The 26,928-nt window shown below is 38.7% G+C and overlaps 2 protein-coding genes across 2 annotated transcripts in view; one reads left to right on the top strand and one right to left on the bottom strand.

The window, feature by feature from the left end:
• Window positions 1-5,752, top strand: part of TRPC5 (transient receptor potential cation channel subfamily C member 5) — a 155,720-nt gene extending 149,968 nt beyond the window's left edge. Inside the window, exons 10-11 of the mRNA XM_067723055.1 lie at window positions 407-496; window positions 2,272-5,752. Coding sequence (XP_067579156.1) covers window positions 407-496; window positions 2,272-2,964 — 783 coding nt within the window. The 3' untranslated portion in view covers window positions 2,965-5,752. The remainder of the gene's footprint in view (window positions 1-406; window positions 497-2,271) is intronic.
• Window positions 5,753-19,549: 13,797 nt separating this feature from the next.
• The window catches only part of ALG13 (ALG13 UDP-N-acetylglucosaminyltransferase subunit), a 74,821-nt gene continuing 67,442 nt past the window's right edge, over window positions 19,550-26,928 (bottom strand). The window contains 1 exon segment of the mRNA XM_067722689.1: window positions 19,550-20,469. Within this exon segment, the coding sequence (XP_067578790.1) occupies window positions 20,207-20,469 (263 nt within the window). The 3' untranslated portion in view covers window positions 19,550-20,206.

Below are 26,928 nucleotides of genomic sequence, written 5' to 3' on the forward strand. Positions count from 1 at the left end.
TTTCTCAACTTTATAAAAGGAAGAAAAACTCTCATCTTACTAGGAAGGTTCAAGTTTAATCTAGCCTGGAGGGAAAGGATATTGACGTGACCATTCAAGTATTATTCTGCTCTCATTATTCCATGAATGTGTATCCCTGTTTACCTTATGCTTGGGTGGAAAATTTTCCTTTCGGGTAACTTTGATCTCACTGGCCCACTCTGCCACCAAATTTGGACACATAATAAATTCTTCATTTATCCAATGGACTTAACTGGGGGGTTTTGTAGAAAATGCCTGGATCCTGTGAGGATTTTCCAATGCAAAGACAGTCTAAGCGTATTTTATTTCCTGTGTATGTTTCTTATTTTACTGAGAGTCCAAGAAGGAAACTGAATGCTTCTTCATGTTTTTGTTTAAATTCCAGGAAGTTATCAGGAATTTAGTCAAAAGATATGTGGCAGCTATGATAAGAAATTCCAAAACAAATGAGGGACTCACAGAAGAAAATTTTAAGGTAATTTGATCATAAAGTGGTTTAATTCTTCATTCACATTTCTTAAGCATCATTTAATCTTCACAGTGTTTGAGGTTTCTGCTGATGGAATTTCAACAGCCTGTAATACAGCAAAACCAGCTACAATTCTTATTCTCTCTCTTAGAATAGTCTGTCATCCAGTAGATGGATAGATTTTTACCAATGTCTGTCACACCACAATCAGCTTTATGAATAATAAAAATATACATTCTTTTAATATTCTGGGTTTTTCTCAGTATGGGAATTGAGTGCTTTAAATGATATGGCATGGGTGTGTGATGAGAAGAAAGATAGCGAAGGGAAGATGCCTAGAGATTTAAAGGCCTTCTTTAAATAAGATAAAGACAAAAATTCTATTATTAAATCTAACATTTATGAAACCCTACCATTACACATTTTTGGCTGTCACATTGGGATGCTATTGGCATCTAGTGAGTAGAGACCAGGGTTGTTGCTAAAAATCCTACAATGCACAGGACAGCTCCCTACAGCGAAGAATTACCACACTCAACATGTCAATTGGTTGAGAAACCCTATCCTAGAACACATATCTATTTTCTAAGGAACATAAGAAGGCTGTTATCCTAATCCATAGACATAACTCATCAATTGAGGGCCTGCTATATGCCAAACACTCTGCTAGGTGCTGGGGCACAGTCATGAGCAAGATATAACCAGCCCCTACTCTCTCGTGGAGTCACACACAATAATAATAGAGGCGAATGACTGAGTATTCTAACAGGATCAACACAGGGTGCTGTAGAGACATAGAAATGGGGGGACACCCAACTGGGACTTGGGGATTCGAGGCAGGCTTTCCAGAGGAAGCCATGTTTAAGCTGAGGTTTGAAGGAAGAGCCAGATAAAACAGTTGGGGAGAAGAGTGTTCCAGACAGAGAAAACAGCACGTGCAAAGGCCCAGAGGCAAGAGAGAATATGTCCATACAGGTGGACAGTAAAAAGCCTGGGGAAAGAGCAGGAAGGAATGAAATGGGAGAGATAGACATGTACCAGACCTTGAAAAACCTTGTAGTCTGTGGTATGGCATTTTTCCTTTTTCCTAAGGTCAGCGACAAGTTACTAAAAAGTGTTAAGCAAGAGGACGACATGATCAGATATAAACTTTTCAAAGATGGTTTTTAAAAGCGTGATCTAGTATCTAGGCAGCCAGTTAGAGATAGAAGACATTTCACAGGCACTTGAATAAACAAGGTCCCCTGGCCCAAAACAGCAGTCTCATCTCCTGACATTCCACTTCCCTAGTTTTATTCCTGAGAGTCCTAAAAGCTTTTTCCTCTTCAGTAGTACTTTCTTTTTTACATCTTTATTGGAGTATAATTGCTTTACAATGGCGTGTTAGTTTCTGCTTTATAACAAAGTGAATCAGTTATACATATACATATGTTCCCATATCTCTTCCCTCTTGCGTCTCCCTCCCTCCCATTTAGATTCCAATGAGAGCCCTGCTCTAATACCCTCATTGTTGGTTACCACTTCAGTCTGTTGGCGTGCTCCTGATAGGTTCTGAAATCAACTTTACCAACTGCACATTTTTTTCCCAATGGCCCGCTCTGCCCACAGCATTGTTAATATGTTCTTCTTGTGCTTGAATAATGTGAGATTCTTCTGGTAGCTCATGTACCTTGTGATTTGCAGTGAGGCAAAACCTGGAACATTCCGAAGGATGCCCAATGTGCCTATTTTGAACTAAAGACCAAGCTTCTTAACATAACGTGTCTTCTCTCTTGCCCTAGGAATTAAAGCAGGACATTTCCAGCTTTCGATATGAAGTGCTTGACCTCTTAGGAAATAGGAAGCACCAAAGGAGAAGTTTTTCCACTAGCAGCACTGAACTCTCTCAGAGAGATGATACCAATGATGGCAGTGGCGGGGCTCGGGCCAAATCCAAGAGTGTCTCTTTCAATTTAGGCTGCAAGAAAAAAGCCTGCCATGGGCCACCTCTCATCAGGACCATGCCAAGAGTTGGTGGTGCCCAAGGGAAGTCAAAAGCTGAGTCATCAAGCAAACGCTCCTTCATGGGTCCCTCTCTCAAGAAACTGGGTCTCCTATTCTCCAAGTTTAATGGTCATATGTCTGAACCCAGTTCAGAGCCGATGTACACAATTTCTGATGGAATCGTTCAGCCGCACTATATGTGGCAGGACATCAAATATTCTCAGATGGAGAAAGGGAAAGCAGAGTCCTGTTCTCAAAGTGAAATTAACCTCAGTGAGGTAGAATTAGGTGAAGCCCGGGGCGCTGCTCAGAGCAGTGAATGCCCTCTAGCCTGTTCCAGCTCTCTTCACTGCGCATCCAGCATCTGCTCCTCAAATTCTAAACTTTTAGACTCCTCAGAGGATGTATTTGAAACTTGGGGAGAGGCTTGTGACCTGCTCATGCACAAATGGGGTGACGGACAGGAAGAACAAGTTACAACTCGGCTCTAAGTCAAGCCAGTATCACCTGTTCTGGAACTCAGAAAATTTCTAATTTCTTTGCTCTCAGAGGTGACATAGAATATGATTCCCTCACTGCCCCCCACTAGACAGGAGAGTGAAACTCCTCTTGTTTTCACCATCTTTTATAGCCACATTCTTCATTTTTTGTTCTTGTTATTATTATTACTATTATTTGCTTTTTTATACCTACAAACACTAAGTCCATTTCAAAACCAACTGAAGGGGTGTTTGCCCCTAATCAGCAGAGGTGCAGTCGGGTGCTTAACCCTTTGGCTTTGCTTTTCTTACCCTTGCTTCCTTGAAGCTCCAGGTGCCACTTTGCTACTGTCGCTGCCGCACAGATTCCTGACCTTCCTCAGGATCTCACACCATTTCCCCACAGGGCTGAGGGCTGTGCTCAGCAGTCCCCACCAGCTATCAGATAAGGCAAACTAACTTGCCTATCTTTGTTGCCCTTCAGTGCTCCATGCTGCCCATTCTGGTTCAATGAACAGCATCAAAGGGAAACTGAATAGACTCCAAAGAACTGTCAGCTTGTGGTTTCTAGGTATAACTGGACTTCGTGTTGTTTTTGCTTTTAAATACTACAACTTCTCCTTATCATGGGGGCTGTTGAATTTGTTTCTTAAAGATTTGTGAGTTTCCTAATGTATGCCAATGAATATTTACCCCATAGTATATGTCATATCTAATAAGTTAGTGAATTCCTTTCCTGTGTTTGTGTGTTTCAGTTAGCTTACTACATTTTAAAATTTGATAGTATCGAGATTAGTATTTAGGATATGTACTGTTTTTTAAAAACTTCTACTGTACTCTAATCAACAGTCACTACATCTCATACATTGGCAAGAAAAAATAATTAGCTGGTATATTTATAGGGTCCTATCTACTGTTGATAGTTTTAATCATCACTGCTATCAAAAGCATTTCTAAGATAAAAGCCTGGATTTGAAAATATTTTTTTAACAGAAAAATGACATCTTGTTGAGGTGTCAGAATCTGAAAACAGCACCTTCATTTTAATTAATTGCTTTCTGATAAAACAACAACAACAAAAAAACCAATTTTAGGTCTAGATAACTTGGTTCAAGTTGCAGTTTTAATGTTCAGTGGGGGAAGTGGAATTGCGTGTGTAAACTCATGTTAGATATACAACATAACAACCCTAGTGAATTCATGGAACTATAGACATGATCCAAATTCTACTGTCTTCAAAGAAAATTGCATTATACATCAAAACAAATTATTTTCCACAGCTTAGGAGTACCTCATCAGAACACATAGGTAAATGTTAAAAAATGAAGCCCATAATGCATATGGTCACCATGTTAGATCCAGTAACCATCAACTGATTACCTGCTAAACAAGGGCGGTTCTTCCCAATGTTAGCACAAAGGTATCCCCAACTTACACAATAACACATGACCTGAAATAGCCCAAGGTCTGGGTCCTGGTGATTAAATTAACGGGTAGCTCAAAAAAGTAAGAAACTTAATTAGTTGTCACCCTGTTCTTGTATTCAATAAATGTCAACAGTAATAGGAAACCATCTAAATTCACGTGTATACTTTCTGGCAAAATTAAGTGAAATGAAGCTTTCTCAAACAATGCAAATATGCTTCCAAAATAGTTTTTGACAGTGTAGTTTCTGTTATTTGAATTGATTCCCATTCTAGCCCTAACTTTGGTGACTAACAAAATATTCTACATGAAAAAGACACAAACTAGGGATGATGGGGAAACAAGAGGAGGTGTTGAAGAACAAAGCTCAGATCCAAGAAAAAGTGATCAAGAGAACAAGCTGCATCAGGACCCATTTGGTAAGACATTATCACAAAATAATTCCTCGATCATGCCTACCGTGATCATTTACTCAAATCCAACTTCTCTCCTGCTTCTCTAAGTGGGACTATCATAAGTGGCCCTGACATCAGTAACAGGTTACTTTCCAGAAGGAAGGTTTCTAAAGTTACAGAGTCAACTTTCTCAACTGTCAAATTCACTTTGAATAATAAATAGCACCTGGGCTACATCCCTAACTCATACTGATGGCACCAGAAACCAAAACATGGCCCTATTTCATCAAAAAAAAAAAAAAGTATGTCTTTCTCACAAATGCATGTACTTGTGATGACCTAGGTTTCATTGTTCCGGCAGTTACTTTATCAATTTGTTGGAAAACAAGGGTAGCCAGAGATAGAGCCATGGTCCAAAATACACTCTTCTCTCAGTTATGTTCTAAAGAGAGAATATGTGTCAATCATAATAGCCAATCTCTACTACTGAAAGAAACCAGTGTCATATTTCATGGGCAGTACATTCCTTTTCAGATCTTCTCAGGGTTACTGTCTTTATGACTCGGGCTTAAGATTTCACTAGCTGTGCTGAGGCCTAGCTATGTTGGGGATTGAAGCCAGTTAGCTGTTAAAGCTAATCAGCTATTGTCCTAACTTCCGTGATGGTGACACCAACATTTTTATTAACTCTAACTCTAGTAGAAAGTAGGAAGGGAAGGAGATTTGTGTTCACCTCTCTAACCTCTGGATCAGCTACTATCAATAAAGATATTTCAAATCAAATGTTTAAGTATGTTCTCTGACCCCAGAGAAGGTATAAGCCAACTTGAGAGTAAATTTATAAACATAAAAGAGCTAAAAGAGAAACTTAGTGAGGATCTACTCAATTCTATCATCTTATTTTACAAATACAAAAAAAAAAAAAAGGAGGTCCAGAGAAGGATAATGACTTGCTCAAGGTCACAGAACCAGTCAATAAACCCAAATCTTCTAGATTATGGAAACAAGACATTTATTATTAAGCACACATATTATGTTATACATAGGAGATGTGGAAATGGATTGGCCACTATAGATATCTTTTTGTTCATTTGCCCAAAATGCCACGAACTCCACAAATTTCAGACTGACATATTTATACGTAAAGTTAAAAATGTGTTCCAAAGTCAAATACAATTATAAATGGTACAAGAATCATTTACTTTTTGTCTAAGTATCTATACCATGGTTCACCTCCATTACAGGTGAATTTCTTATCATTTCTGGCCACCTATTTTATTTGTTTGATTCCATCATAATTACATTAAAGCCTCCCTGATCATTAGTAAGGGTAAAAATATTATTGAATACAAAGAAAATGTCTGAATTATATTCAGAAATGGCCATTGTTGAAGTATGTCCTCCACTTCTAGCTTTAAATCCAGTGAAGTACAAAGAAAAAGGAATGATTCAAAATCATCATTTTTGGAAGATGCCAAATTTTATAGGCATATAAATCTCCAGGTTATACTTCTGTCCACTTATATGGGAATACTTGAAATTTTCTGGTTCTTTCTGCCTCTCATAGTAATTTTTCATTCCACTCTGACCTGATTTAGGGCATTTCAGCTAAGTCCAAAACATCTAAACATCTGTCTGCAATTTGATTAAAGACACACACACACACACACACAAACCCTACAGCCTCTACGTTTTGAATGACTTAAATAATGAACAAATACTTTTTCAATAACTTTATAGTTATTATGGCAGTGTAAAACCTCCTCTGCAAATTTCATTGGGGACTTCACTGAAAAATATGAGTCGATACCTTAGCCAGATAATATAAATAACTATCTGATGTTCATATTGCCTTGTGGGTAAGACTCAAGTGGTGTTTTAACTAACAGTTTAAGTGGCCCAGACCTTGGTTTGTTCAACCATCAGGTGAAAAGTACTTGAAGTTAGGCAGACATTCTTTCTTGTTTAAAAGTACACAAGAAAAACTGATCATGTTATTTTGGTAATCACATTTTCAAAACAGTGTTAATAGATTGCATGTATAGACATAGCCAACGTAAGTGGATGTAATAGTTTGGATCATTTAAAATACTCTTCACACCTACTTCTCAGCTCCCTCCAACCCCGAACCCTGTGGCTTTGCCTCAAACCTGTGTGTATTTTAGATTCTTTGGCTTGCTTTATCTAGATAATTGTTCCAAATATCCACTTTGTCGGTGTAGAACTAGGCATTGGGAACAGAGTACCCCAATTCAGTGTGAGCATTACTTTAGTACAGAGAAATGCTATTTCTACTGTATTTCCAATGACCCTTTCCATCACTTTTTCCAACAGATGTGCGTTTTGGCTTGCACTGTTTTGGGGATGTTTGTAAAAGTGAGAAGAACCTTGTCTGTGCACACACACACATGCAATGAAACTTAATAGCGTTTGATCGCTCTGGCTTGGCCTTTCATCCTTTTTTGGTAATTACTAAATCATTTTGAAGGGAGGGGGAGCAGGGAGAACTTCAATGGAAAGAAAATTCCTGAGATGTGATGAGGAATTGCTAAAATGAACTGCCAAAGCAGCATCCACTGTAGTACAACTGTTAATATTGAGAGCTCTCAGGATTTGGGGTTTCTGGTTTGAAGAATAAAGCTTGTAGGTCAGAAGAAAGAACCTACCTGTAAAAATAAAAATATATATTTTTGGTGAATTAAGTAAGTCTGTATACTTCAGATTTACTGCATACTTGAGATATGACTATTCATATGTTGATATGTGGCCTAGGATTTTCATCTGTATGCTGCATGGTGGTCCAGAGAAGAAGGTGCTGGTAGGCGGTTTTGAGAGCTTTAAGAAATGGAATGTTTATTAAGAAACAAAGGAGTTGATTGCTGGAATGATACAGGCAGCTGGCTAGTAGTATTTTTAAGCTCTGGAGTAGATTTATATCTTTTTTTTAACATCTTTATTGGAGTATAATTGCTTTACATTGTTGTGTTAGTTTCTGCTATATGTGTACATCTATCCCCATATCCCCTCCCTCTTGCGTCTCCCTCCCACCCTCCCTATCCCATCCCTCTAGGTGGTCACAAAGCACCAAGCCGCTGTTTCCCACTAGCTAGCTATTTTCCATTTGGTAGTGTATATATGTCAATGCTACTTGTTTACTGGATCTGAGTTGTGGTCTTTTCCTAAAGATATACCATCAGTGCTTGTGGTACTTGAGAGACATGTACATATTAAGAATTATTAATGTTTAAATATAAAATTAAGTGGAATGCCCTTATGCCAAAAGCTTATCTGATGTGAAAGTTGTGACAGCTCTGTAGAAACTTCCCATTGCTACACAAATGAAAGGCAATTTGTATAGTAACAAAAAGAGCCGGCAACTTTTGATCATCGTAATCAACCTTCATAAATCCATGACTGTGGCACGCATCTGCCCTAACCTCATCCCTCACCCTCAAAAAGAAAAGCCTTCTTTACAACGCCAAATGACTTGATAGAACCACAGAAGACTAAATGAAGAAATAATGGTCTACAGCGTGAATGCCATTTTCAGCAACGTGCAGAGTATTTTGCCCTTTGACTTTATCTATGAGCAGGTTCCAGAGCAACCTAACATCCCAGGAGCTGCACTTCAACACATGCACATACTAAGACATCACCCTTGGTGGCAGTGTGCCTTTTATTTTGGCCTATGGTAGCCAACCATCTGCAAGTACAGTTAAGCTGGGCTTGGCCACTGTGTCTTTTGCCACAATGTTCAACATACCCCACAATATTCATTGCGACAGATTGCCTTCCAACCTAGAAACCCTCTTGACAGTTCTCTGGTCTTATACAACCTTTAAAACTGACCCTTGGATGACAAGACAAAAAAGAGGCTTTGGATTTTTGTGGGGAGTGCTTGAGGTACTTAGATGGTGTGGTAAAGAGCAAACGGAAAAGCTTTCAAAGCACGGACTAGTACGGATAAGCACTTTAAAATGTAGGGCTAAATCACCATACTGTCAAACTTTCTAGATAACCAAATTGAGGTGGCGTTCCCCGATTCTTTTTTTTAAAATGTAGTTTCTGGATTAAAACATCATCATTTCTCCCTCAACAAAATCCAGAAGTGCAACAGTATATGAAAACTAGCTCTGAACAAACTGTAAATCATTTTTCAAAGGTTGAGTTATATTTCGGTTGAATTTCAGATCATAGCACATTCTCACCTTGTGACCACTGTATTCTTAAATTTGACACATCAGACTCATAGTAAGGTTACATTTTAAATTGTGCAATATCACTGACTGGCTTTTATAAATATGCGCTTATGACCAATTACTGGAAGGACTGATTTCCCCAAATTTTACCTAAGAAATAAAATGAATTTGCCAAAACCCTACAGAAAAGAGAAATAAAAGGTAAAAGTGGGAGAGGGTAGTATGGAAGAACGCTAGATTCTATACCTGATGTCATATTTTAGTCTCAAAAATTTAGAACATATAAAGTGAGATTATAAAATGAGACTGATATTTTCATAAACATGGCAGAATTAATGTGCCCAAATTAATGTTGTTCTTCAAAGCAGTCACCTTAAGCTGCACCCATATTCGAATGCTGATATTACTCAAACCATTGTGGACTTCTGCTTTTGGGAGGATGGTCAAAATCCACAATACAACCTCTCAATACCCTCAATGGTAGAAAATCATAATCTTGTAAGATTAAATTCTTAGAAACAGTCAAAACTAACTTTAGATCCATATTTGGTAAAAATTGGGGCAATCAAGCTGAGTTCTACTTTTTCTGGTAAAAAAATATTTTTCAAGTGCTATCACACAATAGGCACCTTGATAGGCACAATTATAAAATACCAAGACAGTTTCTTGTGGGGTTTGTGAAGTGACCTGAAACTGCTCTTTGGAATCTAGTTTTTTCCTTATCAACGTTGAGGAATAATTTGTGTACAACTACCTGCATCCATTTAAAGTGTACAATTCAGTGAGTCTTCACTGTTGTATACACCGCTAGGACCACCACCAAAATCAAGATACAAAAATTTCCATCACCCCCAAATGAGGCCTTGTTCCTCTTTCAATTCTGGAATCTATTATAGTTTCAAACATGATTGGAACAGCGGCAGCCTTATTGGAATAAGTTTACAGCCTCCCAAGGAGGAAACATTAAAGAACACCATATTTAGATATAGAATCTCCACTGATTTGGGAACAACCATGACTTAACCCTTGAAATATCTGTGTTTAAACAGTAAAACACATTCCAACTTCCAATGGCTTATGTTGTAAGTAAACTCAGTATTGGCTTCCCAAACCTTATTTGATCCATAAGAAATCACACTTTATAATACAGAGGCTCTGACAACTAGACTGTTAGCAGGAAGAAAGGGCAGTAAGGAAAAGCCCTGGCCTTCCCAGGAAATTGAGGGGAGGTTTTGGATTCAGGAGGAGCTCTGGTAACAGAAGTAGGAGGCGGCTCTAATGGGAGGATGGCAACAGCTAGCTGAATTTTCAGGTCATTTGAAAATCACATGTTCACACTAGGTAGTTCCTGTATAAGATCCAGTCATATTATTTGAAGTACAGATTCATCCATTTTTGGTCACATGTCATAGGACTTCCTTTTACAACATATATTAAGCAATCAGTTTAAATAACCAAAGCAATGTAGCTTGTAGTCCAATAAGCAGAGTGATAACTGTGTTTAGTATACTTGGGCAGGAGAAGCAGTCAGAATTCTTGAGTGTCTAGTAGGATTCATTGGAACGAATGGCACTAAAATGAATGTTGTGGGAGCTCATGAGGAAACCTCTAAACCCAAAGGGTTAACACATTAGTCTGTATTTTTCTTAATGTTAAAGGCAATCCAATTTGATAAATTAACTTAAAATTTTTAACTGGTCAAATTACTCTTCTAACATAGTACAAGTCAACCCATATGTTCTCTTATTTCAACTATAAAGACAAAGACCTTCTCAAGGACATTTCAGTTCAGATAGGGATAAACATCCTTCTCAAGTGAAAGCATTTTAATTTGTCTGTTTCTTATAACATAGGAATGCATACCAGTGGTAGGATTCAAGAATCACTATTTAAACTCTTCACAGGATTCAAGAGTTCTCAAAAACAGGTTGAAATTGAGGATGAAGAATTTCTACCTATTCAGAACAATGAATGTAGTTTGGAGCCAACATTTCCTAGACAATAAAGAATACTTTTAGAAAACAGGCAGTGTTTAATTCACTTTCTTAGCCTAGTTGGAGGCCCCAATCACACATCACCATACAGAAAATGTATGCATTGAACTTAAGGTTAAAATTGTATCTCCCGAGCTTAATCACAAAAAGGGGAAATTCCAAATGTGTTTGTGTAAATGGCATTTGGCTTTGCAGACTACTATTTTAAAAGCTAAAGCCTCCTTAAGTAACTATTACTTTTATTTAAATATTTTCTGTAGGAAGTGCAAAGTTACTGTCATTAAATGTGTTAAAAAGAATCTTGTACAATAAAATGATTGTGTCTTTAGCTTCAGTATAAACAAAAATAAAGCATTTACTTTTTTCCTCCAAAATGTATGGCTGCTCAGATTTAAGGTGACTGTTCCTCCCTTTTCCAACATAATCATTTATAGCCATCTATTATTAATAAACATTTGTGAACAACAGTGGATCTTACACTATCATTTAACCAGCAGACACACTTAAGGGAGACCTCCACAGTCCAATATATTTTGAAAAGTTCATGACTGAGAATAAACATTATTACTATCATTCTTTTATATTTCCCATTAAACAAAGCTGTATTAAATATTTAGAAAATTGAATAAGCATTCATAAAGAACTTTGAGATGATGACATGAAGGGACCAATACAGCTATAAAGCTATGGTGTACGACACTGACAAACCTTACTGGCCTTATCCTGAAAACTTCTGAGTAACCAAAGAATGATACATGTCGTACAGAGCAGTTTCAATCTGTGGGTCAGTGAGAAGACACATAAATTGAGGTTAAGCTGGTCATTATTCAGCCAGTATAATCTGAGTACATTTGGGTAATATTTTCTGAAGTTATCAGTTGACATTTCTTTTAAAGTTTTTTCTGTAGTCATGGACTTTTCAGCAATTAACTTTCCCCTAATTAATTCAGATTCCTGAAGTTTTGTCTTTTATTTTAATTAACTTTTAGGCCACCAGAACACCGGTTAGCATACCAGAACAGCTTCACTTTCAGCCAAGTAACTCAGTTGCAAGTCCTGGCCTTTTTTTTTTTTAAAGTCATGTTTTTTTTTTTACATCTTTATTGCAGTATAATTGCTTTACAATGGTGTGGTAGTTTCTGCTTTATAACAAAGTGAATCAATTATACATATACATATGTTCCCATATCTCTTCCCTCTTGTGTCTCCCTCCCTCCCACCCTCCCTATCCTACCCCTCTAGGTGGTCACAAAGCACCGAGCTGATCTCCCTGTGCTATGCAGCTGCTTCCCACTAGCTATCTACCTTACGTTTGGTAGTGTATATATGTCCATGTCACTCTCGCACTTTGTCACAGCTTACCCTTCCCCCTCCCCATATCCTCAAGTCCATTCTCTAGTAGGTCTGTGTCTTTATTCCCGTCTTGCCCCTAGGTTCTTCATGACCTTTTTTTTCCTTAGATTCCATATATATGTGTTAGCATAAGGTATTTGTCTTTCTCTTTCTGACTTACTTCACTCTGTATGACAGACACTAGGTCCATCCACCTCACTACAAATAACTCAATTTGTTTCTTTTTATGGCTGAGTAATATTCCATTGTATATATGTGCCACATCTTCTTTATCCATTCATCTGTTGATGGACACTTAGGTTGCTTGCATGCCCTGGCTACTGTAAATAGAGCTGCAATGAACATTTTGGTACATGACTCTTTGAATTATGGTTTTCTCAGGGTATATGCCCAGTAGTGGAATTGCTGGGTCGTATGGTAGTTCTATTTTTAGTTTTTTGAGGAACCTCCATACTGTTCTCCATAGTGGCTATATCAATTTACATTCCCACCAACAGTGCAAGAGTGTTCCCTTTTCTCCACACCCTCTCCAGCACTTATTGTTTCTAGATTTTTTGATGATGGCCATTCTGACCAGTGTGAGATGATATCTCATTGTAGTTTTGATTAGCATTTCTCTAATGATGATGTTGAGCATTCTTTCATGTGTTTGTTGGCAATCTGTATATCTTCTTTGGAGAAATGTCTATTTAGGTCTTCTGCCCATTTTTGGTTTTTTTTTTTTTTTTTTTTTTGTGGTACGCGGGCCTCTCACTGTTGTGGCCTCTCCTGTTGTGGAGCACAGGCTCCAGACGCACAGGCTCAGCAGCCATGGCTCACGGGCCCAGCCGCTCCACGGCATGTGGGATCTTCCTGGACTGGGGCACGAACCCGTGTTCCCTGCATCGGCAGGCGGACTCTCAACCACTGTGCCACCAGGGAAGCCCTGGGTTGTGTTTTTGATATTGAGCTGCGTGAGCTGCTTGTAAATTTTGGAGATTAATCCTTTGTCAATTGCTTCATTTGCAAATATTTTCTCCCATTCTGAGGGTTGTCCTTTGGTCTTGTTTATGGTTTTCTTTGCTGTGCAAAAGCTTTGAAATTTCATTAGGTCCCATTTGTTTATTTTTGCTTTTATTTCCATTTCTCTAGGAGGTGGGTCAACAAGGATCATGCTGTGATTTATGTCGGAGTGTTCTGCCTATGTTTTCCTCTAAGAGTTTGATAGTGTCTGGCCTTACATTTAGCTCTTTAATCCATTTTGAGTTTATTTTTGTGTATGGTGTTAGGGAGTGTTCTAATTTCATACTTTTACATGTACCTGTCCAGTTTTCCCAGCACCACTTATTGAAGAGGCTGTCCTTTCTCCACTGTATATTCTTGCCTCCTTTATCAAAGATAAGGTGACCATATGTGCATGGGTTTATCTCTGGGCTTTCTATCCTGTTCCATTGATCTATGTTTCTGTTTTTGTGCCAGTACCATACTGTCTTGATTACTGTAGCTTTGTAGTATAGTCTGAAGTCAGGGAGCCTGATTCTTCCAGCTCCATTTTTCGTTCTCAAGATTTCTTTGGCTATTCGGGGTCTTTTGTGTTTCCATACAAATTGTGAAATTTTTTGTTCTAGTTCTGTGAAAAATATGGCCTTTTTAAAAAATAAATTTATTTTTGGCCACGTTGGGTTTTCATTGCTGCACGCGGGCTTGCTCTAGTTGTGGTGAGCAGGGGTACTCTTTGTTGCGGTGCATGGGCTTCTCATTGTGGTGGCTTCTCTTGTTGCAGGGCACAGGCTCTAGGTGCGCAGGCTTCAGTAGTTGTGGCACACGGTCTCAGGAATTGTGGCTTGTGGGCTCTAGAGCGCAGGCTCACTAGTTGTGGCACACGGGCTTAGCTGCTCTGCGGCACGTGGGATCTTCCCGGACCAGGGCTCAAACCCATGTCCCCTGCATTGGTAGGCAGATTCTTAACCACTGCACCACCAGGGAAGCCCTGGCCTAATTATTTTAAGTGTGATTGGGTGTATAACATTTATACATTGGTTAGATAAAACAATCTGAAAAGCAGTAATATATCTGGAAAAGATGTGCAACCAGTATAAGCAAATTCCAACAACTCAATAATAAAAACACAATTTGAACGCATTTCAAAAAGGAATATATACAACTAGCAAATAAGCACGTGAAGAGGTGTTAAACATAATCATAGGGAAATGCAAATTAAAACCACAATGAGATACCACTTACTACCAAACCCACCAGAATGGCTACAATCAAAAAGACCAATACCACCAAATGCTGACGGGGATGAACAATTGGAATTCTCATATACTGCTGGTGGAGTATAAAATGGTACAATCACTTTGGAAAAATCTCCTTCATTTCCATACTAAACATATACCTAACCTATGACCCAGTAATTCCAAGAGGAATGAAAACAAATGCTCAAAAGACTTGTACAAAAATGTTCACAGCAGCTTCACGCGTATCTAAAAACTAGAAATGGCTCAGGTATCCATCAACAGGAGAATGGCATTTTTGTACAATGAAATGCTGCTCAGCAATAAAAAGAACTATTGACACATACAACATGGATGAATCCCAAATACCTTATGTTGAAGAATCCTTACACAAAGGAGCACATACTCTGATTCATTTATACACAGTTTAAAAAACAAACTATGATAGGAGAAAAATCAGAAGAAAAAGCGGTTGCCTAGGGGACGGGGATCGGGTAAGCAGGGACTGACTGGGAAAAGCATGAGAGAATTTTCTGGAGTGATGAAAATGCTATCTTGATAAAGGTTTGGGTTTCACAGATGTGTGATTTGTCAAAATTCATTGCATCAAACACTTAAGATTTGTGCATTTCATCACATGTAAACTTTACCTCAAAAAGAAAAGAACCTTTAAAAAAGAACCTTTAACAAATACTGAACTCTAGTTAACAATATCCATGCTGAGATGTTTAGGGGTGAGGTGCATTTAAGTCTGCAATTTTCTTTGTAATCATCAAAAAATAGGATTTATAGATGGTTATGTGAAAAGGTTAAGTGTAGTAAAATGTTAATTATATGATCTAGGTAGTGGATATACAGATATACATTGCACACTTATTTCAACTTTCATGTTTAAAATTTTTCATAATAAAATGTTGGAAAAAAATAAGCAGTGAGTAAAAGAACAGAACTAGGTTAACAAAAACCAAATCTATACCGTGCTTCAAAACAAGTAGGAGGAAGAAAACTTCTTGAGGAGCTGAAGCTCTTTTAGCAGAGCTAAAAGAATGAAAGAAAATTAAAACAAAGTTCAACTGCTGATGCAAGCAAAGCAACTGAATATAAAATAGTTTGTTTTTCCGTGGGACTATATATGTGGTAGAACTTTTATTTCTTTTATTGTGGTAAGAACATTTACCATGAGATTACCCTCTTAAGAGATTTTTAAGCGTAAAATACAGTATTGTTATCTACAGGCACAAAGTTGTAGAACAGATCTCTGGAACTTTTCTTGCATAACTGAAATTTATCAAGATAAAAATTGTTACTCTGATCTCTTTAATACACCAGCAAGGAAATAAAAGGTTTTTTAAGTCAAGAACTTTAATACCCTAGTATTAGGGTAGAATTTTTTTTCTATAATTCTGCAAATGATTTGAAAAAGCTGTACTATATAGTTTAGAAAAAGCCATAAGATCTGCAAGAAAAGGTTTGTTAGTTGATTAGGTGAAGGGACTGATCACCTATATAACACCAATACATCAATAACTATTATTATTATTTGGCTAAAATGATCTTAACATTTTATTCATTGACTGGCCTGAATTCATAAGAATTGATTCAGTTTAATCTCAATATTGTAGAATTACTCTCCACCCCTCCTCTCATAAAAGGTTTAGCCAGTGGCAGGAGCCACCTACCAGACAAAAAAAAAAAAAAGCTCTTCAACACTAAAGGATTCCTGGTTTCCAAGCTCCCCTCTGGCAGCCATAAGGAGAAAAGTGAACTCAGAAGTGGTGGTGGTGGTGATTATTAGAAAACAATGAAGCAGTTAAACCTGAAGTGGTTCACTCAGCTCAATTAGTTTCAACTATAAATAAATGTCATGGTTTAATATAATTTAGTTTTACATGTAGCTAGTGAATATTCTTGAGAATTACAGGACTTTAAGAATCAGTTGCCTATACTATAGGCTTCCCCCAACCCCCAGATAGCTTAACAAGGGTACCTATGAACCTTATGTGACAGTGTCTCTAAGATCTTGTTTCTTTTCAGGATTCAAGGCAAAATGTTTAAAAACCTGAACTTTTACTAACTTTATAAACATTCCCTCTCCAGATGGCCAGTTACCAAGGTAGTTTTTCTTCAACTATTATGAAAGATTTCAAACACAAAAGTAGAGGGAATAGCACAATGAACTCAATCTTCAACAGTTATTATTCAACAGTTACAAACATGCAGCTTATCTTCATCTATAAACCTCACCCCCCAGATTATTTTGAGATGATACCCAGATTTATCATTCTAAAGCAGTTTTAGTCACTCAGTAGGGTAGTTACCTAAACTCAGGTCCATCCTTTCCTGAAGCTCCATCTTTCCACATACAGGCACCCCACACATCCCTGAAACTGCCTTTGATGACTGAGGCAGGAGAGAAGACAAGTGTTCTAAATCAAGTTGCTCCAACTGAAATTTAACATTCTAGCTAAGATGGGGGAAACAAGAGGTTGCCTTTTGCTGTATTAGTTCTCCTGAATTCTTTTTATTATAAATGGAAATATAAATGGCCTCAAAGAGATTTCATGTAAAATGGACAAAATTTGACCCAGATTTAGAAAAATCTAGATTAAGTTCATGCCCTACCCTTCTCCAATGGACTATTTCATTATTCATGGAGATTTATGTCTGAATTAAGTTCTGAATGTATGGTGTTCGCATAAAAAAATCATGATTTGTTTATACTTTTACTTCCAAAGCTAATTAAAAGGTTATGCCTTGATTATAGGCTCTAAGGAAATGAAAGATGTTTTAAATTCACAAGTCTTGAATTTCAACAGTAAAACAGATTCAATATTTTCATCTGCTCTTAATCAAGGCAGAAAACCACAATTAGTTTTGAGAATAAATATACACAGCATAAAAATGAATTCTAATTGTTCTTCCTCACTATGGAAATGATCCAGCTTTCTACCTTTGGTGTAAACCAGATTTATCTCAGGAAGGCGGTGAAAGTAAAGGGTCCAGAACAAACCACAGTGCCTTTATATCCTCCTTCCCCCAACAATTCTCAGTGGTTGAAAGTTGGGTATAACAACAGAAAAAAAGACAAAGATGTCTTTTGTAATATCAAAAGCAACTACAGAGGTTATATGTAAAAAGTCTACCACTGTGCTTATACTATAGGTTGATTAAACATGTTAAGTCTTAGGTTTTTTGTTTTTTGTTTTTTACCAGAAAGACCACTTTGTTTTTAACCCAGAAGCTGCCTTCAAAAACCACTGCAGGGCTTCCCTGGTGGCGCAGTGGTTGAGAGTCCGCCTGCCGATGCAGGGGACACGGGTTCGTGCCCCAGTCCGGGAAGATCCCACATGCCGCGGAGCGGCTGGGCCCCATGAGCCATGGCCGCTGAGCCTGCACGTCCGGAGCCTGTGCTCCGCAGCGGGAGAGGCCACAACAGTGAGAGGCCCGCGTACCCCCCCCCCAAAAAAAAACCCGCTGCAGACTTCTGCTGCAGTACAGGTTACCTTCACCCTCCCAACTCACAAAACAATAGGAGGGTCAGGGCTCACTCCTTGATTATTTCTTAGAGAAGTGTGACTGTAAAGCATAAACAAGTGGACTAGTATGATTTAAACAGACCATTCATACCATTAATTTCAACACTGGTAACAACAATTAGGTTGATCCTGGGTTTTTAAGTTAATAATAAGCATCTCATTAAACTGCATTAAATTAGTAATGGAAATCAAGGCAAGGCAGCAACCTACAAGTTTAAAAAATAAACAAATCAACGGGAAGCCTAAGGCAAATGTACTTATCTCAAAACCACACAATTTCCAGATCCACATTCTCAAGATAGACTACAACCTTCTAAAACACTGCTTAGAAGCTAATTAGTGAACCACTGACAGTTGAAGATACAGGACAATCACTTGCTGTGAGTTATGTACATTTCAGAAATGCTGGCATATTTGAAAAATGTTGGAGAGGGGTTGTTCCATGTTTCAAACTTGACTAAAATAAACCTTTGAACATAAAACAATCTGCAGGCTGCACAAATTGAGAACCCAGGAGGTTAGCAGAAAAAAAGCTGAAACATTAATACAGAGGTTGTTAGAAAGATCAGTGCACTGTTGCCCATCTTTCTTTATTAAAGTTGTCAGATGCCAACTTGTAGAGCAAGGACTTGTAAAGATCCAGGATGCAAAACCGAAACACTACCAGTTCCATGTCTATTACGAAGCAGAAGCCTTAACTAATACACTGACTGATTTGAAGCTCATTGTTATCAATCATCTTGAGAACAGTATACTGAAGACAGGATATCTTCTTTGCAATGGATTCCACTCTAGTTCTTTAACCTGTTCAAGCACCTTGAGCCCTGAGTCTCAATTGGTTCTTTTTGCCTGGGGTATAGCTGAAAGGTGGGAAAGAACAGAATGGTTCACAAGCATAAATAACTTTTAAAGGAGGCAATATAAGTAGGTTTTGCGGCAACCAAAGAACACTTTTAAAATAGCTATTTGTAGGTGAGACAGAGCAAAGCATTCATGATGAATTACCCCTCAGAGGAGAACTGAATGAATAGAGAAAATCTTGTAGTCTTTGAGTAGATGAAAGAGAGAGAAGGGAGAAGGCAGAAGGGCTTATAAAATGTGTCTCACAGAAAGCTGAAGACAAGGCAGGCCTGAAGAGATACAAGATAAATCTAAACAACAATTTAAAGATTCAACAACCATTAGAAATATAGGACAATGAGAAAGTAAGTCTAGATTAAAGTTCCCTAAGAGAATTAACAGATTTTTTTTTAAAAAACAGAAACACAACTTAAAGGGACATTCTTTAGGGAAAAGAACTGGATATGGTAGTATGCATTGCAATGTCTTGAGATTAAATAACATTTCAACTGACCCTGCCAATCCATGCTATAAATTCACATTTTCTGGCAACCAAAATACTAGGGGGAAAACATATGGGAACAATCAAATGTCTGGTACTCTTTGCTGCCATGAAAAAGCAAAAGAAAATCTCACTCATTTTAGCAATTTTAAATGCTAATTTTTATTTACTGCTAAATGTGCAAAGGACATCATTACTGTGCAGGAAAATGGTTACATAAATCCAATATTAAACAACAGCACATGGGATAAATCTAAAGCAGAGCACCATGTGCCTTCAGAACTGATTAATATCATAGAACACAACTCAGATCAGACAATTCTTAAGAAACCTGAAGAGCACTCTCACTTAATATTAAGCTAGTTACCCAGAAGCAAATGCTCTTGGTTTTGTTGTTTCATTTTCTAGGAAAAAGTAGTTTTCCCAATTTTGCATGGTTTAATATTATGTGTGACATCGGAACCAAGGCAATAGTTTGTAAGATTTACTCCATTTATCAATTGGTACCATCAGCTAATACAAAGTTGACAAGCTGGCTGACAGGAAAACAGCTGAATACAATGAAATATGCTCAGATATGGGGCTAGTTGTACATTCACCTCAATGTCCTTATTCACAACCCAAAGAAATATTCCTTTATTTTAAAGTACTATTTTAAATCAAAAGGTAAAATAATCTTAAAGACAGATACAACAGTAACCACTCTAAATCACTTAAACACTAACATAAAACACTTTTTAAAAACCAAACAATAAGAAAAATGGCAGTGCAAGAACACATCATACTGCTGAATCTTACATATTCTGAGGTACACAATGAGAAGGTGAGGGAGGTGAAGCAATATAGGCAAGTGGCCCAGGACTCATAGCACCACGAATTTGAGAACCAACATATGCTGCACTGACTGGATGCCAGGGGGCAACACAGGGATAATCTGGCACAACAGGAAGGCAGGAATCAAAACCTGGCAAAGGTCGCTGCCCACAGGGATCTGACATCACTGGATAATAGAATGCTCCATGAGGGACAGATGCAGGGTCAGCATTTGGAAAAGTACCTGAAACAAAGAAAGCATACAGTACACTTCATATACAAAGATTCATTAACATCAACATAAATGGATGTTCTTACAGGTAAAAATGAAATTTAGCATTAACTCCAAGAAAGATCATAGCAATTGCAGCAGGAGCACTTTAGATATGAACATTAGTGACTAAAACAGGCTACTAAAAGATAATATGAAAATTTTCTAACTAAAAAAATTAAATATAGGAAGATGGCAGAAGAGTAGGATGCAGAGATCACCTTCCTCCCCACAGATACATCAGAAATACATCTACACCAGTGGGAGGGAGATGTGAAGGAACAAAGGTTTCCACACACTAGGAAGCCCCTTCCGGGGTGGAGACTGCAGGTGGCGGAGGGGGAAGTTTCGGAGCCGGGGAGGAGAGCGCAGCAATAGGAGTGCGGAGGGCAAAGCGGAGAGATTTCCGCACAGAGGATCGGTGCCGACCAGCACTCACCAGCCCGAGAGGCTTGTCTGCTCACCCGCCGGGGTGGGTGGGGCTGGGAGCTGAGGCTTGGGCTTCGGTCGGAGCGCGGGAGAGGACTGGGGTTGGCAGCGTGAACACAGCCTGAAGGGGGTTAGTGCGCCACGGCTGGCCGGGAGGGAGGGAGTCCGGGGAAAAGTCTGGACCTGCCGAAGAGGCAAGAGACTTTTTCTTCCCTGTTTGTTTCCTGGTGTGTGAGGAGAGGGGATTAAGAGCGCTGCTTAAAGGAGCTCCAGAGATGGGCGCGAGCCGAGGCTATCAGCGCGGACCACAGAGACAGGCATGAGACGCTAAGGCCGCTGCTGCAGCCACCAAGAAGCCTGTATGCGAGCACAGGTCACGATACACACCTGCCCTCCCGGGAGCCTGTGCAGCCCGCCACTGCCAGGGTCCCATGATCCAAGGACAACTCCCCCGGGAGAATGCACGGCACACCTCAGGCTGGTGCAACGTCATGCCGGTCTCTGCCGACGAAGGCTCGCCCCGCACTCCATGCCCCTCCCGCCCCCTCCCCCACCCCGGCCAGAGCAAGCCAGAGCCCCCAGATCAGCGACTCCTTTAACCCCGTCCTGTCTGAGCGAAGAACAGACGCCCTCCGGCGACCTACATGCAGAGGCGGGGCCAAATCCAAAGCTGAGCCCCGGGAGCTGTGCGAACAAAGAAGAGAAAGGGAAACCTCTCCCAGCAGCCTTAGGAGCAGCGGATTAAAGCTCCACAACCAACTTGATGTACCCTGCATCTGCGGAACACCTGAATAGACAACGAATCATCCCATATTGAGGAGGTGGACGTTGAGAGCAAGATATATTATTTTGCCCCTTTTCCACATTTTTGTGAGTATGTGTATGCTTCTCTGTGAGATTTTGTCTGTAGAGCTTTCCTTTCACCATCTGTCCTACGGTTCTGTCCATCGGTTTTTTTTGTTTTGTTTTACTTTAAAAATTGTTTTCTCTTAATAATTATTTTTTATTTTAATAACTATTTTATCTTACTTTATCTTATCCTCTCTTTCTTTCTACTTTTTCTCCCTTTTATTCTGAGCCGTGTGGATGAAAGGCTCTTGGTGCTGCAGTCAGGAGTCAGTGCTGTGCCTCTGAGGTGGGAGAGCCAACTTCAGGACACTGGTCCACAAGAGACCTCCCAGCTCCACGTACTATCAAACAGCAAAAATCTCCCAGAGATCTCCATCTCAACACCAACACCCAGCTTCACTCAACGACCAGCAAGCTACAGTGCGGGACACCCTATGCCAAAAAACTAGCAACACAGGAACACAACCCCACCCATTAGCAGAGAGGCTGGCTGCCTAAAATCATAAGTCCACAGACACCCCAAAACACACCACCAGACGGGGATGTGCCACCAGAAAGACAAGCTCCAGCCTCATCCACCAGAACACAGGCACTAGTCCCCTCCACCAGGAAGCCTACACAACCCATTGAACCAACCTTAGCCACTGGGGACAGACACCAAAAACAACGGGAACTAAGAACCTGCAGCCTGCAAAAAGGAGACCCCAAACACAGTAAGATAAGCAAAATGAGAAGACAGAAAAACACACAGATGAACGAGCAAGATAAAAACCCACCAGACCTAACAAATGAAGAGGAAATAGGCAGTCTACCTGAAAAAGAATTCAGAATAATGATAGTAAAGATGATCCAAAATCTTGGAAACAGAATAGAGAAAATGCAAGAAACATTTAACAAGGACCTAGAAGAACTAAAGAGGAAACAAGCAACGAGGAACAACACAATAAATGAAATTAAAAGTACTCTAGAACGGATCAATAGCAGAATAACTGAGGCAGAAGAACGGATAAGTGACCTGGAAGATAAAATAGTAGAAATAACTACTGCAGAGCAGAATAAAGAAAAAAGAATGAAAAGAACTGAGGACAGTCTCAGAGACCTCTGGGACAACATTAAACACACCAACATTCGGAGTACAGGGGTCCCAGAAGAAGAAGAGAAAAAGAAAGGGACTGAGAAAATATTTGAAGAGATTATAGTTGAAAACTTCCCTAATATGGGAGAGGAAATAGTTAATCAAGTCGAGGAAGCACAGAGGGTCCCACAGAGGATAAATCCAAGGAGAAACACGCCAAGACACATATTAATCAAACTGTCAAAAATTAAATACAAAGAAAACATATTAAAAGCACCAAAGGAAAAACAACAAATAACACACAAGGGAATCCCCATAAGGTTAACACCTGATCTTTCAGCAGAAACTCTGCAAGCCAGAAGGGAGTAGCAGGACATATTTAAAGTGATGAAGGAGAACAACGTGCAACCAAGATTACTCTACCCAGCAAGGATCTCATTCAGATTTGATGGAGAAAGTAAAACCTTTGCAGACAAGGAAAAGCTGAGAGAGTTCAGCATCACCAAACCAGCTTTACAACAAACGCTAAAGGAACTTCTCGAGGCAAGAAACACAAGAGAAGGAAAAGACCTACAATAACAAACCCAAAACAATTAAGAAAATGGGAATAGGAACGTACATATCAATGATTACCTTAAATGTAAATGGATTAAATGCACCCACCAAAAGACACAGATTGGCTGAATGGATACAAAAACAAGACCCATATATATGCTGTCTACAAGAGACCCACTTCAGACCTAGAGACACATACAGACTGAAAGTGAGGGGATAGAAAAAGATATTCCATGCAAATGGAAATCAAAAGAAAGCTGGAGTATCAATTCTCATATCAGACAAAATAGACTTTAAAATAAAGACTATTACAAGAGACAAAGAAGGACACTACATAATGATCAAGGGATCAATCCAAGAAGATGATATAACAATTGTAAATATTTATGCACCCAACATAGGAGCACCTCAATACATAAGGCAAATACTAACAGCCATAAAAGGGGAAATCGACAGTAACACATTCATAGTAGGGGATTTTAACACCCCACTTTCACCAATGGACAGATCATCCAAAATGAAAATAAATAAGGAAACACAAGCTTTAAATGATACATTAAACAAGATGGACTTAATTGATATTTATAGGACATTCCATCCAAAACAACAGAATACACATTTTTCTCAAGTGCTCATGGAATATTCTCCAGGATAGATCATACCTTGGGTCACAAATCAAGCCTTGGTAAATTTAAGCAAATTGAAATTGTATCAAGTTTCTTTTCCGACCACAACGCTATGAGACTAGGTATCAATTACAGGAAAAGATCTGTAAAAAATACAAACACATGGAGGCTAAACAATACACTACTTAATAACGAAGTGATCACAGAAATCAAAGAGGAAATAAAAAAAATACCAAGAAACAAATGACAATGGAGACACGAAGACCCAAAACCTATGGGATGCAGCAAAAGCAGTTCTAAGAGGGAAGTTTAGAGCAATATAATCCTACCTTAGGAAACAGGAGACATCTCGAATAAACAACCTAACCTTGCACCTCAAGCAATTAGAGAAAGAAGAACAAAAAAACCCCAAAGTTAGCAGAAGGAAGGAAATCATAAATATCAGATCAGAAATAAATGAAAAAGAAATGAAGAAAACGATAGCAAACATCAATAAAACTAAAAACTGGTTCTTTGAGAAGATAAACAAAATTGATAAACCATTAGCAAGACTCATCAAGAAAAAAAGGGAGAAGACTCAAAGCAATAGAATTAGAAATGAAAAAGGAGAAGTAACAACTGACACTGCAGAAATGCAAAAGATCATGAGAGATTACTACAAGCAACTGTATGCCAATAAAATGAACAACTTCTTAGAAATGCACAACCTGCCTAGACTGAATCAGGAAGAAAAACAAAATATGAACAGACCAATCAAAAGTAATGAAATTGAAACTGTGATTAAAAATCTTGCAACAAACAAAAGCCCAGGACCAGATGGCTTCACAGGCGAACTCTATCAAACATTTAGAGACCAGCTAAAACCCATCCTTCTTAAGCTTTTCCAAAATATAGCAGAGGGAGAAACACTCCCAAACTCATTCTACGGGACCACCGTCACGTTGATACCAAAACCAGGTAAGGAATGTCACAAAGAAAGAAAACTACAGGCCAATATCACTGATGAACATAGATGCAAAAGTCCTCAACAAAATACTAGCAAACAGAATCCAACAGCACATTAAAAGGATCATACACCATGATCAAGTGGGGTTTATTCCAGGAATGCAAGGATTCTTCAATATACACAAATCAATCAACGTGATACACCATATTAACAAATTGAAGGAGAAAAACCATATGATCAACTCAATAGATGCAGAGAAAGCTTTTGACAAAATTCAACACCCCTTTACCATAAAAACCCTCTAGAAAGTAGGCATACAGGGAACTTTCCTCAACATAATAAAGGCCATATATGACAAACCCACAGCCAACATCGTCCTCAATGGTGAAAAACTGAAAGCATTTCCACTAACATCAGGAACAAGACAAGGTTGCCCACTCTCACCACTCTTATTCAACATAGTTTTGGAAGCTTTAGCCACAGCAATCAGAGAAGAAACGGAAATAAAAGGAATCCAAATCGGATTAGAAGAAGTAAAGCTTCACTGTTTGCAGATGACATGATACTATACATAGAGAATCCTAAAGATGCTACCAGAAAACTACTAGAGCTAATCAATGAATTTGGTAAAGTAGCAGGATACAAAATTAATGCACAGAAATCTCTGGCATCCCTATACACTAATGATGAAAAATCTGAAAGTGAAATCAAGAAAACACTCCCATTTACCACTGCAACAAAAAGAATAAAATATCTAGGAATAAACCTACCTAAGGAGACAAAAGACCTGTATGCAGAAAATTATAAGACACTGATGAAAGAAATTAAAGATGATACAAATAGATGGAGAGATATACCATGTTCTTGGATTGGAAGAATCAACATTGTGAAAATGACTCTACTACCCAAGGCAATCTACAGATTCAATGCAATCCCTATCAAACTACCACTGGCATTTTTCACAGAACTAGAACAAAAAAATTTCACAATTTGTATGGAAACACAAAAGACCCCAAATAGCCAAAGCAATCTTGAGAATGAAAAACAGAGCTGGAGGAATCAGGCTCCCTGACTTCAGACTACACTACAAACCTACAGTAATCAAGACAGTATGGTACTGGCACAAAAACAGAAACATAGAATACGGTCACCTTATCTTTGATAAAGGAGGCAGGAAGGTACAGTGGAGAAAGGACAGCCTCTTCAATAAGTGGTGCTGGGAAAACTGGACAGCTACATGTAAAAGTATGAGATTAGATCACTCCCTAACACCATACACAAAAATAAGCTCAAAATGGATTAAAGACCTAACTGTAAGGCCAGAAACTATCAAACTCTTAGAGGAAAACATAGGCAGAACACTCTATGACATAAATCACAGCAAGATCCTTTTTGACCCACCCCCTAGAGAAATGGAAATAAAAACAAAAATAAACAAATGGGACCTAATGAAACTTCAAAGCTTTCGTACAGCATAGGAAACCATAAACAAGACCAAAAGACAACCCTCAGAATGGGAGAAAATATTTGCAAATGAAGCAACTGACAAAGGATTAATCTCCAAAATTTATAAGCAGCACGTGCAGCTCAATGACAAAAAAACAAACAATCCATTCCAAAAATGGGCAGAAGACCTATACAGACATTTCTCCAAAGAAGATATACAAACTGCCAACAAACACATGAAAGAATGCCCAACATCGTGATTAGAGAAATGCAAATCAAAACTACAATGAGATATCATCTCACACCAGTCAGAATGGCCATCATCAAAAAATCTAGAAACAATAAATGCTGGAGAGGGTGTGGAGAAAAGGGAACACCCTTGCACTGCTGGTGGGAATGTGAATTGGTACAGCCACTATGGAGAACAGTATGGAGGTTCCTTAGAAAACTACAAATAGAACTACCATATGACCCAGCAATCCCACTACTGGGCATATACCCTGAGA

The sequence above is a fragment of the Pseudorca crassidens genome, chromosome X (genome assembly GCF_039906515.1).
Source record: "Pseudorca crassidens isolate mPseCra1 chromosome X, mPseCra1.hap1, whole genome shotgun sequence".
In the NCBI taxonomy this organism is placed as follows: domain Eukaryota; kingdom Metazoa; phylum Chordata; class Mammalia; order Artiodactyla; family Delphinidae; genus Pseudorca; species Pseudorca crassidens.